Below are 16,735 nucleotides of genomic sequence, written 5' to 3'. Positions count from 1 at the left end.
TTCCATTTTTCTGTGTTTGAAAGACAACCATATCAGATGCTGTTTGAGAGGGTGGCCGAATGGTTAAGGCGTAAATGGACAAAAGGCCACATGGGTTTGAATCCCACTCGTACTAGATGTTTACTGTGCTCAAAACTGGGGTTGTACATACGGTTTAGACTTGATTTAATGCATATTCTGAAAAACAGTAGTGTTTAAGTAATGTTGTAGGAACATCACACAGTTTAATCCACTCCAAAAAGGCGCTTTGACCAGATCAATCCGATCAGATATGGAGATAAGAACACTTTGTAGTTTATCATTTTCCCTTCTTTGAGCTCTCTTTGTAGACCAGGATGGCCGAGGATGGCCGAGGATGGCCGAGAAAAGACGTCCATGTGTTTTAACATTGCTTTAAATGCATAAAGTATTGTCGTAACAATAAATCTAATACAGTGTCTTGTCATCATCATATTACAGCAGATGTTTCTTTATTTCCATGCAATTACCTGTTGGCAAAATGCTCTACAGAACACTTGAAAAAATTGTAGCCTTAGGATTTTATTGATCAAAAAAACATATTTCTTTCCTTTGTTGGAAAATACAGAAAAGTGACAGAAAAGAGAGAATAGTATTATAACCAAATAAAAAGTAAGGCGTAAAAATGTTAATAGAAAGTTTTTACTTTAAAGCTTTGATGTGCAGCGGTTTTTTATTATGCAACAATAACAAAAACAAGTAATAAACTAATAAACAATAATGAGGGTTACAAAACAAAAACTAAAAGAATATTAAACTAGCTTAAATGTTTTACACAGTAACAGAGTCTTATGCAGTATGTTTTTAGAGTTCCTCGAGGAGTTTAGATACACATCAAACTCTTTCTTGAAAATAAAAAAAAGGAGTTTTCTTTGAAAATTTACATTTGTGAATATAAAATGTGGCAAGAAAAATTCTGGCATAAAGTGTAAATAAGAGAGCTAGACACCATATCATCTAAAAGTTGACTCACTAAAAGTATATTTTTATCAAACCAATTATTAAAAGTAAGAGATTTATTTTTATGTCTAATATTTTGGTTCTTTCAGATAAAATAGCTATGTGGAGAAAATGTTAGGGACCAGCATATTAAAGCCTGTTTATGAAAACTAGAAACAGTTAAGATGTCATAGTTGCAGTGCAACAAAAAAATGTAAACCTCCAACTGAACTGAAAATATGACGTGATAATATTCCCGAAAGACTTGGAATTGTTTAAAAAAGACTTTATCCATTTAACCTTGAAATAATTATTACGAGTGGAAATATCCATTAACTCAAAACTTTCAAACAAATAATTTTATCCTGCGCTCTACAAATCTCCACAGAAACATCCAGAGCCATTGTGGGATATAACCCGAGATAATCATCTTTTCATTTACGTCGAACAGTAAAGATAAGAGGTTCAAAGTTAAGTTTTTAATGTAAAGATTAAATATATATATATATATATATATATATATATATATATATATATATATATATATATATATATATATATATATATATATTTTTTTTTTTTTTTTTTATCTTTACATATAATTATATCCAAGTAGCCTATTTAACTTCAGACTTGATTGGAATGTCACATTTAACATCAGTGGAATGTGTATTAAATAAAAGTTGACATTTGTGGATATTAAGAACTAAACCACTAAATATGAATTATATTTAAGGCTAAAGAAACTTGATCTTTATTTTTCAAAAAACAGAGATGTGTCGTCAGCCAATTGACTTATTAATGTTTATGGGTTTGCAACAGAGATACCATCCAAATTACTATTTTGAAAGTGGATGGCTAATTGCATAGGAAGCAGAATAAGATAAGGCGATATATATTGGACAGTAGTGGAGCGGCTAAGTGATATTATCATTCAGTTTATGATACAAGCGTGAAAATTGGCATGAGCAGTCTCCATGGGTCACTTGACAAGAAAATTGTCTGAGCCACTTGAAATTTCAAGATTTTAATTTTTCAAGATGGCCGACTCCTTAGAGGAGCAGTTAAGTGATATAGTGGTTTATTTTGGTGATACAAACATGAAAATTGGCATGAGCAGTCTCCATGGGTCACTTGACAAAAAAATTGTCTGAGCCACTTGAAATTTCAAGATTTTTCATTTTTCAAGATGGCCGACTCCTTAGTGGAGCAGTTAAGTGATATAGTGGTTTATTTTGGTGATACAAACATGAAAATTGGCATGAGTAGTCTCTGATGGTCACTAGACAATAAGCCACCACAGCTACTTGAAATTTCAAGATGGCGGACATTTTTCAAGATGGCCACCACTTTAGTGGAGCAATTAGGCTCATGGCAATTTTCATGCTTGTATCACCAACTAAATGATTTCTTAAGCCTAATTGCTCCAAGTAATCTAAAATATCAAGAACAAGTCTAATAGGGCCTATGTCTTGAAGTCTTTCTGAAACCTGACTGATAGTCATCAATTAGGTAGCCTATATTATCTAGAACACATTTATTTCTTTTAGCAAAAATCATGGCTAATATTCTGTAATCATTAGCCTATTTAACAGGTTATAGAAAGAACATTTGATAATTTATTATAAGACTCAGTGGTCAGACCATAATTTCCAGGATATTTATTTAGTTTCAGCTTATCGATAGACTCAGAAATATCTTTAATTTGAATAGGAGATTCACACAGAAGTTTGCCGTTTGAGTCAAGAGAATTAAAAAATAAATACAAATTTTATTGAGTTATTATGTGCAGCTGTTAGTTCGGGGCACGAGGACGGAATGTTTCGGTGCAACGTAACTGGATGTACCATCTCTGCTCTGGGGGGCGAAATTCATATAACACTGTCACTTTAATGAATATTTACATATTTGTACATATTGTATAGATTAGAATCAACTCTTTACTAATAAACACGTATATTACAATGCTAAAATCGTATAACCTGCATTGCTTCGTTTAATATAAACAATGACATTTACCAAGAAACCCCTCTATCAGCTATAAGTTCGTGTTACCCGACTTCCTCGGTCTCTTTCTGTAATAGGGAGTCCGGCGGAGAAGTTCAACTCGAACCGCTTGTCACTTATCAAACTCTTCTAAAGTAAGTAAAACTTTAGTTTCCACTAACAACATAGTGGTAAATATGTTTCACTTGTATCGTGTTGTTGCTGAAGTGTTCCGCTGTGCGTGTCGCGCCACGTGGCTGCGAATGAAACCCATGAGTTTAATCCGCTGCAGAGTTTAAAACTCCTTGAACTTGATCCCACTCCATACACATCATATACAGTATCTTAACTCATGAGTTTATAAAGCTTGCGTGAAGCATCTGGAGTTGATAATGACAGACAGCACACATGACGTTGAAGTTTGTGTTTCATATGTTCATAAACAGGGTGGGTCATATGAAGCATCTGTAACGGATCTGTGTGTGTCATCTAATCCTGACCTACAGGTCTCTGCTGGTTTAAATCTGGGTTAGACGTGTTGTTGTTACTCTGGTTTATTTGCTTTTCGTGTCCTTCAAGCCAAAGTCAGCCTCAGTGACTCCCCTTTTTATTGAGTATAAATAAAACGGACGTCTATATGTCACATGGTAACTTGCAATGAGTTTCTTCATCTTTCTTTTCAACATCTCTTTCTCATTCTTTTCATCTCAAAGACTAATGCAAATTTCATAACAATTTATGCATCTGATACAATTAAATCTTTTATTTTAAAATACCGGATACATTTTAAGGTTCCATTCGTTAACCTAAACTACATGAACTAATAATGAAATCTTAAAAATACTATTAAAGCATTTATTAAGGTGAATTTCAACATTTAGCCTACCAATACATTATTAAAATCAACTTGTACTGGAGTTAACATGAACTAACAATGAACAGTTGTGTTTTTATTAACAAACGTTAACAACGATTAATAAATAATGTATTGCTTATTTTTAATTATTGCATTAATTAATGGGACCTTATTGTAAAGTGATACAAATAACACTTCTTGATTGGAGATGACAAACAATAAAATGTTAAATTAACTCCATATGTCATAGCAAACATGCTCTGTGGTGACATTTGGTGAACTGTGTAATAAAGTACACTAACTTAGCATAAAACCTTGTTATTGGCTACATAATTTGTTGTAATAGAAATGCATGGTGTGTTTGTAGTTTTGGAAGTTGGATTTAGTTTTAGTTTGAAATTTGGCATGACCAAATTTTCACCATTAGGCTATATGGTAGGGACTTTGGCAAAACTGGCTAAATACTGTAAATATTTATACCTTTTAATTTAATTGTTATTAGAGTTCTTTGCACTTTTGCTTCACATCACAGTTGAGGTTAATTTCTAGTAAAAGGTGTTGGGATTGTGTGCATGTTTCTGTTTCTGCCACAACATATAAACTCATGGGAACGTCATAATATTTCGTGGGCACGAGACCATATGTTGAGGGAACGACATCCGTTTCTCGTGGCTACGAGTTTTATAACGTGGGAACCGAATCTTCACACGCGACAAGGGCTCCTCCTTTTACCTCAGGCATAATTTATTTTATTATTTGTTAATTTAAGTTTCTCATAATTTGTTTTTGTTCATTGCCTTTAACGGGACTTTATTTGTGACCCAAGTATTTCATTCAAGCCAGCAAATTTCCGACAAAAAAGCCCATTCAACTTAAGAATGCGCTTCAGGTGTTTTTCACTTACGTACCCATGTCTTAATGCCGGAGACCGCACTATATCTTTATATGACATTCCTAATTCAAAGTAAAATGTTATTTCACCAGTCATCTCCATCTCCGACTGCTGTATATGGTTACAGTGTTGACCGATGTCGTTCTCTCAAAATATGAAGTCGTGGCCACAAGAAAAATATCGTTCCCTCAACATACCCAGATAGCACACGTAGGCTACGTCTGCAAGATGTCTGTTAAAGATCACTTCATCTGGAAAGCATCTGCTGTTTACTAACATCTGATAGACATCTTTAAAATGTCAGTTTAACATACAGTTTAAATCATTACATCTTAAAGACATTTTATAAACGTCTATTTGACATCTGACAGGAAACGTCCTATAGACATATTGCAGATGAGCAAACACTCTAAAAAATATGTCTTCCAGATGTAAATGCACATCAAATAGACATCTCCGTGCTATTTGGATATGATCAAGAGGCCACGACTTTACATCGCGTGGCCACGCCATGATGTCGTTACCTCAACAAAATAATCCCGTGGCCCCGATTTATCACGTTCCAAACTTCCCACGATTTAATATGACGTTCCCACAAATTAATATCTTGTGGCAACAACATATTATGACGTTCCCACGAGTTTATATGTTGTGGCCACGACAAAACTAAGTGAACCGAACATGTCCCCTCCTGGTCACCGTAACAGTATGCCACATATGTAATACTTGATATCAAGTTGAAAGTAAGCCAGAATATATTGAGGCATTTGGCTGTAATTTTGTGCAACTTGTTGGATATGGGCAAAAGCAAACTTTTTTTTCTGTTTGTTTTGTAGATTTTTTTTTGTTCATCTTAACTTGCATGGCTTTTAAAAAAAAAGGTGAAATTATTTTACATTTATTTATCAAAGGGACAACAACAATTTATCTAATTCTATCAACTTTAGCCAGACTGCACAATCTCATACGAAATTTGAATAAAATCACACTGTCTGAATGCGAAACGTCCAGTAATGTATTAGTTCCCTTGATGAATCTCTATGAAAGTGTTTCCCTCATGAACGGACTTCTGCTGGTGTAAACCGGCTGCTCTGCAAGGCTTCTGGATGCGCTTGGTTGTTTCCATCTCTGCCCTCGTTTACTGTCTAACATCAGCTCAAACTAATTCTTTAGCATGTACCTTATTTGTTTTTCCTTATATGCTGTAATTGAGCTAGAGGATGGAGAACCAGTCGGGGTCTCGAGCCAAAGAAGATACTAGACATGAACAGACAAGGAATCTGCCCAATTCAAATGACGGAAAGAGAAACCGCACTCGTTCTTCCAGGTCTGAAAATCAAGGTTCTGAAGAAGGTCGTTTCCATCATGATCTGACCTCTCAGGGCACTAGAGGAGAGAAGGTTTGGTTCAACAGCAGCCTATATGAGCAGGCCAACGATGCCTATCAGACCTCGTTGAGCGCTGGGAGCGGGACCCCTCCAGTTTCGTCTTCCAAAGACCGAATCCCCCGCACCCTGGTCTTCAGGGCTAAACGAAACGGGGCACAACAATCCCAAGAGAAGGAGAACCAAACGTACACCCGTTCCAATGCGTCTCATCCACAGCAGCGGGGTTCGACCCACCAGCGCTCGTCGTCTGAACCCCAGAGGGATCGGCATTTCACAAAAAGTAACAGGAAGAGGGTCTTCTCCGAGACCGAGCGCGCCCCTCATAAAAGGGACAAGTATGGCTAGTTTAGGGGCATGGGACAATTTACTTTTTTTTTTTAAGAAACTCTGAAATTTGTCTTTTGACTTATTGAACGGTGTGTTTTGAGTGTGTTTGAGAGAATTCTTCTCTTTTCAAAAGCCTCAACCTGGTTTGTGTCACCATTGGCTGCTGGGTGAAAGTTGATCAGTGTGAAACTAATCCGAGGGCTTTAGCACGCAAAGTCTGTCCTGTTGTCTGAAGCCAGTGTCAGCAAAAAATAAATGAAAGGAGTTTTAGTGGTTCAGGGGACTTGGACAATCAATCCAAATAACCATTCTACAAAATCAACGTGAATGCAAGACCTGGACGATGTAGTTTTTTCGTCATCATAAAGTTAGCCAGGTATAAAGTGGGTGTTTACAGAACAATCTTTTCATTGCTTGTTTGTTTATTGTTATGTTCCTTGTTCTCAGTGAGCAACAATATAGGCTAAGTAAAATTGCTGTATTTAGCTAGTTATTGTCAGTCATGGCTGCCTTATTTAAACCAGCAGTTAGCTAGTCCTTCATGGTCACTGAAAATTTAATCTTGCTGAACAAGTTTTGTTTTTCTCCTCCAACTTTTGGAGATTTTTTTTTATTATAGAACAATACCAATTAAAATTGAATTTTAAAATTGAGAAAAAATTTTTTTTTAATTATTCGGTTCTATTTGCTGCCAAGAATTTAGCTTGAATGCAAGAAAAAACTCTAAGGATTAATTGTGTAATTTAAGATCCGAATTCTAGAGAATTTGTAAGCTGTCATAATATGTGTAAATACAGGAGAGGAAATGTGGCACGTGGTGCTCGGCTTGTTCCGCTTGATTTATATTTGCTTATGTTTTAATGCATTTGTGATGCACAATTACTCATGAGTGAATTACTTTAAAAATGCATTGAAGACTTGCATTTTGAATTCTGACTTTTTTCTTTCTCTTTCTTAAGTTGTATGTTTGCTCTTTGACACAAACTATAATTCTAACTTCCACGTCTACTTTTTTCGTGTTCTTAGCATCACAATGAGTGGACTTCAGGGACTCGCCCAGGAGAACATCTGGTTCGACAAGTCCAGATACGACGAGGCCGAGAGATGCTTCTACGAGGCCAGGAACGGCGTACCTCAGACATCTCAGGTACTGACCACTAGAGATCAGGATGCTGTAGCGAAGCAGTTTCAACAGCACAGTTTGAGGGTCTAAAACTTCCTCATTTGGGTTGTCATACAAGCCGGTTTAAGGCTGTAGTTGATGAATGAATGAGGGTGACAGAATCCTAATGGTGAGGCATGAATACATGTTTACTCAGCTGCTGTATGTCCAACTATCCAGGTTTCTGCTTTTTCTTTTCACTGCACTGACAGCGCTTCATTATGTACTTCACCTGTGTATGTTTGTTTGTTTGCTTGCTTGCTTGCATGCTCACTCTCTGCCTCTTGCTGGTTTGTTTGACATGGGCCTTTTTACCCCGCTGTGTACCCTTCCAGGAGAGAGATTCTAGTGCCATCCTGCAGGACATTGCTAAAGCCCGACAGAATATCCAGCAATCCCTAGCCGGAGTGAGTACTGCCCCCAAAATGAAAGAACTCATCATAATCTCAACTCTTGGTATTAATCATTTTTTGGAGCATACTGAATTTGTACTGTAATCTTCTTGTGTACCGCATTTAACTAGAGTGATTACTGACGGTCTGTTACTGTCGTCCTGCATGGGACCACTTTGAAGGGCTGATTTAAATCTACGTCATGAAACTTTAACCAAGTTGGAGGTGAAATGAACAGGAAAGTTTTTCATTCAGCTGCTGATCACCCACAAGATTGGAGCTACAGTACAAACACTCGTCCTCCCAAAATATCCCTGTGCTATTTTAGCATGTGTACGGAGCCCCCTCTGTGCCTTTGGCAGGGAGAACAAAATCAGATGCAGATAAGGATTAGTAAACTACATGCAGATTACTAACTCGTGTACACAATTTATGACCTGTAAAATGACTTGTAGTGCCATTTTTTTTAAGTTTTGTTTTTAAACGAACTGAAATTTTATATATATATATATATATATATATATATATATATATATATATATATATATATATATATATATATATATATATATATATATATATGCAGCCTATTTTGGGCTGCTCAAGTAAACAGAAAATGTGAGAAAGGTGAATCAACAAAGTAATGTGGGTTTTGTTCTGTCCTAAAAGATTAACTTTTGAGTTCAAAATTGATCACATTATGGCCTGGTTTCATAGACAGGGCTTAGATAAACCAGGATTAGGCCTTAGTTCAGTTAGGATATTTAAGTAGCTTTTATAAACATGCCTTAGAATGAAAAAACATTACTGGTGTGCATCTTGAGACAAAACAATGGCACTGACATATTTTAAGGTATATCAGTGCAATTTGCTTTGTTAAAACAGCTCAAACATGCATTTTAGTCTGGGACAAAATACTTTTGGGCACAGAAGTTGGCATTGTCGCATTTGCCCAATGAAAACAAAGTTTTTATCCAGTTAATTTTGGGGTAAATTTATGAAATCATGTGCACGGATTCTAAACTGAATTGCTTCGATACCTAAAAGGCTTCATAATTTTCCCAAAACAGACAGAATCTCCCACGGTCTCTTCTCGCTGATTCTGCAGCATTTGATTCCTCTGTCAGCAGTTACTTTACACCTCCCGTATCATCAAAGCATATGCGTTCTAGACATCAACTAAGATTGACACATCAAAGATTTTATATAATCCAACTGTGTGCATCTAAAAACACTTATCTATAGCAAACTGTTCTGTCATGCAAGTGGGTCTAGCTTGATCTCCTTCCGTTCACTACATGACATCTTTATTTGTGTTTGTGTGCCTGTTCATTTTGCAATGCATGTGCTGTGCTCTGTCGTTCTCAGTCTTGTTCATTTGTCATCATTCATATTATAATAAAAGGAAGCAGGTTGCTTTGCAGCTGCCTGAAGATGTTAGTGTGTGTTTGTGGTTTATGCTTTTATGGCATGTTCTTGGTCTGACTCAGATTCAAGCGCGCAGACCTCACAAGTAGCCTACACTGCAAACATATGCTTGCATGTTTTTTTATTTTCTTCTTGAAAAACTGCAAAGATATGTGCACAACTGTAATTTTTTTTAAAGAGCTATGCACAGTTGCACAAATATATTTGTTTAAGCAACCTATTTACCTCTTTAAAGGGTTCATGACATGAGAAATCAAATTGGCCTTACTTTTGACATGAGGTACCATTAAAATATCATGCAAGGTTCATAGCTTAAAACATCCTCCTCGTTATAAACAAAGTACTTATTTAATCAAGCTCCAAAATTGGCTTGTTTGGATAGTGTGGGATTTGTGACATCATGCAGGCAAATACATTTGCATATACCGGCATTGATTAATAGGTATACATCATCTCATCACAGGCCCCGCCCACTGGCGTTCAGTTGCTTAACGTTGGTTCAAAAGCAAATAGAACCCATTATAATCACTGATGCTGTCTAGTGGATACAGTATACAGATGTGCGTTCAGTCTCTGCTGACAACAGGACTAATGAACGAGTGAAAGTACGTTCGTTTTGACGCGTCCGGTTTGAACAGTTTATTTGCTAATTTCTGTAGAGACTTCAGAAGGATACCAGCATCAGGAACAAGTGGATGGTTTATTTTAAAGGTTAACTCTCGCCAAAATACAACCTAGGGTCTTTTTGTTAATCTACCCAAGGCAAACTTTCATTTAAAAGCATAATTAGAATGGAAACGCCACTTTTAAGTTTGACCGTATTTTAGTTTTCGGTCAGATTGCCTTTTGAATGGGAGTGCTTGCCTTGGGGCACAACTATGATAGTATCAAAATCGCTATTTTTAAAACACTAAGAAGGCTCGACACAACATGAAACTTTGAAAATAATCGATCTCCGAATGTGAATTAACTGACTGAATTTTAGTATTGTTTTTTATGAGGATCCTTTTTCAAATGCAAGGTCAATATTGATTTTCATTTTCACTAACGACAAAACAACAAATTATCCGTGAATTTATATGGAACTAAGCTTTAGGAGCTTTCCATCTTTACTCTCCTCCCTGTTACGTTGAATTCAGAGATCGACTATTTTTGACTGTCAAAATGCCAGCGGCTGGAAACAACAACAGCTTCAGTGAGTTGTTCAAAACCTTTCTTTTTAGTAAACTCTGTGTACAATGTTCTCAATGCTGGAGTTCATGTGTAGAGCCCCTGGTGATACTTCGAGCAAAGTTTCATGTTGTGTCGAGCCTTCTTAGTGTTTTAAAAATAGTGATTTTGGTGCTATCATAGAAGTATCCCAAGCACTCCCATTCAAAAGGCAATTTGACCAAAAACGAAAATACGGTCAAACTTAAAAGTGGCGTTTCTATTCTAATTATCTTTTTAAACGAAAGTTTGCCTCAGGTAGATTAACAAAAAGACCCTAGGTTGCATTTTGGCCAGAAATGGCATCTTGGATCGTATCAGAGGATTATGTGTTTGTTCGGAGCATTTTGTTTTGATCTGACAGCAGGTTGATTACAAACCGTATGTAAATGGTTTCATAATGTTTGACTAAATGACGGTTTTATATGGATAATGTATTCAAAACACTTACTCATGTGGAATAGTGGGCGCTGATACCGTTTCTTATGCAATGACGTTAGCCAAAGTGTGTGTTTACTGACAAGCCTTAAAGGAGCCGCTTTTTGTGCAAAAAAAAAAACTTAATATAACCATAAGGAACATTTTATAATAAAAAAAATCATGCCATGACCCCTTTAAAGCAAAGCAAAAACTGAATGGCAATGAAAACAATTAATGCATGCATCTCTTCTCTATGAAAGCTTGTTTCCAAAGTTATTGCAATTTATCTCACAATTCAGACTTTTTTGTCCTCAGAATTGCTTGTTATAAAGTCAGAATATTGAGCAGGGATGTGATTTTTCCGGATTAATCCGGAATTCCGGATTTTCCGACCTGAAAATGTGACCTACGTGAATCATGCAGATCTGTAAAAAAAAAAAAAAAAAAAAAATGGGGGCCGGGGGGTAATCTCACAGCCGTCACCATGGTAACCCGGGACGGAACCACAATCGCCGCGAATCGCGGCCACACCGGGCGGCACGTCAACATGGTTACAGATGGCAGAGAGATGCAATCTTTCCGCGCCCAGCGAGTGCTTGAAGTGCGTCAGAAACAGAGCGCGCGCGCGATCAGTTGTTGGTAATTTGCAAGCGGGAAGGAAGTCGACCGGAAGTTGAAGTCGGCCGGGTGCCGCCATCTTGAGCGGAACTTCACTTGCGTTAGCAATCCCATTGACTTCCATTCATTTTGGCGTCACTTTGACAGCGAATAACTTTACATCTGAGGCGTTTGAAGACTCCATTTGTACCTTTTTTATTTCTAAAGAAACACGACAATGTATAAAATGCTCCATTACCTTGTAGCTTATGTTATGGCCCCGTAGAAGCAGTTTTTGTAAAAGTAGGCTAACGATTGCGTCATAACCAAGCGACTCTTTGTCGCACATTAGAGAGATTACCGTATGGACGGGAGGAGAAGCTCGCGGGCAATCGGGGGGACGTAGAGGCAAAATGACAATATAATTAATGAGAATACCTAGCAAAAGTTGATCCTGCTCCATGCTCATGGACAATTCCTACTTACACTCTCCGTCTCTGCAAGATTCGGAAGGGAATGATTCAGATTTCTCTTGGCACAGCTACTAGAAGACAGACGGGTTGCTCACGTGGTCCGTGTAACGCTTTGCTCGATTTGAGTCTGCGCGTCAGGAAAGGAAGTGCTAAGAAATCGCTAAAAATGGGCTTCACTTGTCTCAATTGAGTCCCAATGGGGTCGCTGTGTCCATTTCTTTTACTGTCTATGGTAATTTGTTGTGTAGTGTGCGCGACGCCGCATCCAATGTAGACAGCATTGCTTTTGTTTGAGGGCGCTTAACACACAGCTCGTAGAAACGGGCCTGGCAGCTCGCGCCAGTTCTAGACACGGTGAAAGTTTCCCGATTGTGACGGATGGCCGAATTTACATGACACATTATAAATGAGCATTATAGTCTGCGATAGATACAGTGCCAAAAAGAAGAGAAGAGGATAAAAGGGGATAAAGACAGAGGTAAAGTGATGTAGTGAATGGACAGTTTATCTAATTGCATAGTCTATATAATTTCATGGCAGTTATTTACTTAATGTTAGCAGTTGTTCTGAGTTCTCCGGACTGTGTGATTTTTGTAACTATCATGTCAGTTTTAAGACACATTTTTTATTATCACTTTTTTATTAATGTTTTACTCTACAGTTGTGCAGTTTTGGGGTGAATACAGTACAGGCCAAAAGTTTGGAAACATTACTATTTGTTTTTGAAAGAAGTTTCTTCTGCTCATCAAGCCTGCATTTATTTGATCAAAAATACAGATTTTTTTTTTTTTTATATTGTGATATATTATTACAATTTAAAATAATTGGTTTTCAATTTATTATACTTTAAATTATAATTTATTTCTGTGAAGCAAAGCTGAATTTTCAGGATCATTACTCCAGTCTTCAGCATGTGACATCCGGTCTATCACATGATCCTTTAGAAATCATTCTAATATTCTGATTTATTATGAGTGTTGGAAACAGTTCTGCTGCCTAATATATTTGATGAATAAAAAGGTTAAAAAGAACTGCATTTATTCATTTATCCAAATATTTTCTAATATAAATCTTCTTTACTATCACTTTTTATCAATTTAACACATCCTTGCTGAATAAAAGTATTGATTTATTTAAAAAAAAAAAAAAAAAAAATCTGAACCCAAATCACTGACCAGTAGTGTATATTGTTGTTACAAAATATTTCTATTTTTAAAAAAAAAATGATTATTCTTTTTTATTTTAATTTTATAACTTTTTATTCAAAGTATCCTAAAAGTATCACAGGTTATTAAAAAATATTAAGCAGCAGAACTGTTTCCAACTTTGATAATGAATCATCATATTAGAATGATTTCTAAAGGACTGGAGTAATGATCCTGAAAATTCAGCTTTGCATCACAGAAAAAAAAATTATAATTTAAAGTATAGTCTAAAAATGGAAATCCAATTATTTTAAATTATTTTAAATTGTTGATGGCGCACTGTTGATGGCGTGGATTAGACACTTGGCTTTGATTTCCACTGCGACACATCCACCAAATAAGTTGTCATTTGTCATACTGTACAAAAAAAGTTGCATGTTGCACAACTAGCTGTAAAATAAATCAAAATATATTTTTTTGTTCAAATAAGTTGTTATGGGTCCTGCTTTACTATCCATATAGATCCGCCACCAGTTTGATCGGCGGGGCGGGGGGATGGGGGGGGCGGGTCTTAGTATATTTTCCTGCTTTTTTGTCCTTAGCCAATCACATGCCTGATTGAGATATAAATTCACAATTCAGAGAAAATTATCTCAGAATTAGACTCTAAACTAAACTAGTTTATATCTAACAATTCTGAGAAAAGAAATCAGAATTGCGAGGAAAAAGTCAGAATTGCTTAAAGTAATTATATCTTGTAATTCTGACTTTATAGCTCGCAATTCCAAGTTTAAATCCCGCAATTCTGAGAAAAGAGTCAGAATTGTGAGAGGAAAAAGTTTCTCAGCTTTTGTTACAGTGTTTTATCTGTGTCTCTCTTCTGATTTGTTTTCTGGTTGTGGTGGTTAAATGTGAATTTCTCAGGTGAAGACTTCTCTACAGGCTAGTAAAGGGCACACGCGCGCTCAAAAACCACGGGAGAGGAAGACTGTAAGTGCTCTGGGGCGGTTCAGTTGCTCATCTGTGTGAAAAGCATGTGAATGGAGCCTGGAGCAGCGTGGATCATACACACATTTCTGCTTGACTCATCTGAAACAGCCTGTTTACTGTGTGACTAGTGTTTTTATGGGAGGTTTTTACACATCAAGGGCACAGATGTCATGCATGACTGTTTTCATGCATTGGTTTAAAGTTATAGCCTTCACCAAAGTAAATTGCATGCAAATCAAGTGGGAAATTTTTGTTTATTTCAATGTTTCAAACATCAGATCCTGCTATAAATGCATTCACGTGTTTTCCTGTGGTTTTTAATTGTTTGACAAACCTTTTGTTGGGCATGTCTGCAGTCGCAGCCCTGCATGGTGTGATTTAAACAGTCAGCTCTTTATGAGATGTAATTCACTAATGTTCAGTTCTCCTCCATCTGATTTGCAGAGTCAGAATGCCAGTAAGTCTGAGGATCAGAGTGAGCTGCTCTCTCGTTTCAAGAGTCTAGAACTGGACAACAAGAATCTGCACAAAGGTACATATGAGAAATGGCTGTTCCAAAACCTAGCAAGTTTCCTACCTAGAAAGCAATTTTCTAGTTGACACCGTAGACACCGTGATTGTTAGCGATGCAATGTGGGAATGTCCATAAATGCACAATTCCCACAGGCTTTCCTACCCACCAAGACCAACATAAAATGCCTTTGTGGACAGTGATGCAACACACTAGGGTTTGGAACAGATTGACACAGCTTGAGCATATTGTGATCAGTGTGAGATTAATGGTGCGTTTGGTTTATCAGTGGTGGATGATCTAAGAGCCACGCTGTCCAAACTGGAGTCCAGAATGGCCACGCTGGAGAAAGGCCAATCGCCGGCTTCAAAGTCTGTTACCGTCACCAAGGTAGTTGTGAGATACTGCCATCTTGAAGTCAATAATAAAGAGGCCGCCTTTGTGCATTAAGAAAATACAACCATAATTCTTTACATAGCATGTATATTGTTTTATCTGAAGGCTGCTCCTGTCCAGACGCCCAAGGTTGAGAAACATAACGGTGCTGACGATGATGACGACATCGACCTGTTTGGCAGTGATGAGGAAGATGAGGAGGCAGAGCGTATCAAAGCAGAGAGGGTGAAGGAGTACTCCCAGAGAAAAGCCAAAAAACCAGCCCTCATCGCCAAATCATCCATCCTGCTGGACGTCAAACCTGTACGAGACCTTCAGCGCACACTATCTTTAACCTATCAAGTATAATTTCTTCCTGCTGAGCTCTAGTTTTGAATATATCATGTTTCTTTCATTGATCAGTGGGACGATGAGACTGATATGTCCAAGCTGGAAGAGTGTGTGCGCTCCATACAGATGGACGGGCTCCTGTGGGGAGCTTCGAAGCTGGTTCCTGTCGGATACGGCATCAAAAAGCTGCAGATCAACTGTGTGGTAGAAGACGATAAAGTAGGGACAGACATTCTGGAAGAGGAGATCACCAAATATGAGGACTACGTAAGTGCACAGTGTTTTTGGTTGAATCATGATTAAAAAAAATTCTGGTCACTTTCATTTTCAATTAATTATTTATTTATTTTTATTCACATTTTCTCATCCAATTTCCATTACTGTAATGTGTCCAGACATTGTACTTTAGCATTTATACATTTTATTTACTTTATTATAGTAATTGTTTTCTATGCTGTAGAACAATACTGATTTATTTATTAATTGCATTACAGTCATTTTTATAAAATGGAGGAAAACATTAACTTGATGTCATGAAAATAACTAAATAAGATAATTATATAATTTTAATATAAATTATTTAAAAAAGTATAATGAAAAAAACACATCACGTTGACAAGAACCATATGAGACTAATAGCCCTAATTTATGCATTTATATATATATATATATATATCTTAATAAGCTTAATATGCATTACATATATTTAAAAGCAAAATATATTTTTTTTGTGAATTGCAGCGAAATACTGATTTTATAATTATGTATAAACAATTTACAAATGTGTGTATATTGCGTTAAAGTAATTTTAATAAAATAATTCAGGAAAAGTTAAGGAAAAATGTGTATATGTGTGTATGTCTATATATGTATGTATGTGTGTATATATATATATGTGTGTGTGTGTGTGTGTATATGTGCTGTGTGTATCAGTACATATTTATGACAATGACAAAAACCATATTGGTCTTCAATTATCTACAATATACATTTTAAAATAAAACAGTAAATTACTTAATGTTTGGGTTAAATATGAACGGAAATGTTTGTGACATTTTTTTTACTCTTTGATAAGATTTATAAAATGTTTTAAAAAATCAAGTTCTATTGACCAAAACTACATTCATTCCTCATTATGTTGTAGGTCCAGAGTGTCGATATTGCTGCCTTCAACAAGATCTGAGCCTCTCGCCACGAAGAACCACCTCACACTGGGTTATGCTGCTTTTATATCACACGGTTTCCAATAAACTGTTCAGCCACGTGAACAAACTCA

At 36.5% G+C, this 16,735-nt stretch overlaps 1 protein-coding gene across 8 annotated transcripts; it reads left to right on the top strand.

Annotated features, from left to right (window-relative positions):
- The first annotated feature begins 2,766 nt into the window (after positions 1 to 2,766).
- On the top strand, positions 2,767 to 16,731 carry eef1da (eukaryotic translation elongation factor 1 delta a (guanine nucleotide exchange protein)). 8 transcript variants are annotated; one of them, XM_081374767.1, is made up of 10 exons: positions 2,998 to 3,098; positions 5,909 to 6,414; positions 7,433 to 7,553; positions 7,904 to 7,975; positions 14,157 to 14,222; positions 14,667 to 14,754; positions 15,023 to 15,123; positions 15,235 to 15,432; positions 15,532 to 15,726; positions 16,604 to 16,731. In XM_081374767.1, the coding sequence occupies exons 2-10, from the start codon at positions 5,912 to 5,914 to the stop codon at positions 16,640 to 16,642; spliced, it is 1,383 nt and encodes a 460-aa protein (XP_081230893.1). In that variant the 5' UTR covers positions 2,998 to 3,098; positions 5,909 to 5,911; the 3' UTR covers positions 16,643 to 16,731. The 8 variants fall into 8 exon arrangements, with proteins under 8 accessions (XP_081230898.1, XP_081230900.1, XP_081230893.1 ...); XM_081374768.1 differs by having other exon boundaries at positions 3,037 to 3,098; positions 5,905 to 6,414; XM_081374769.1 differs by having other exon boundaries at positions 3,049 to 3,098; positions 5,865 to 6,414.
- The last annotated feature ends 4 nt before the right edge of the window (positions 16,732 to 16,735 follow it).

This window comes from Scardinius erythrophthalmus, assembly GCF_964197995.2.
Source record: "Scardinius erythrophthalmus genome assembly, chromosome: 9".
NCBI classification, from domain to species: Eukaryota; Metazoa; Chordata; class Actinopteri; order Cypriniformes; family Leuciscidae; genus Scardinius; species Scardinius erythrophthalmus.
This window is presented reverse-complemented; position numbering and strand designations above follow the sequence as displayed.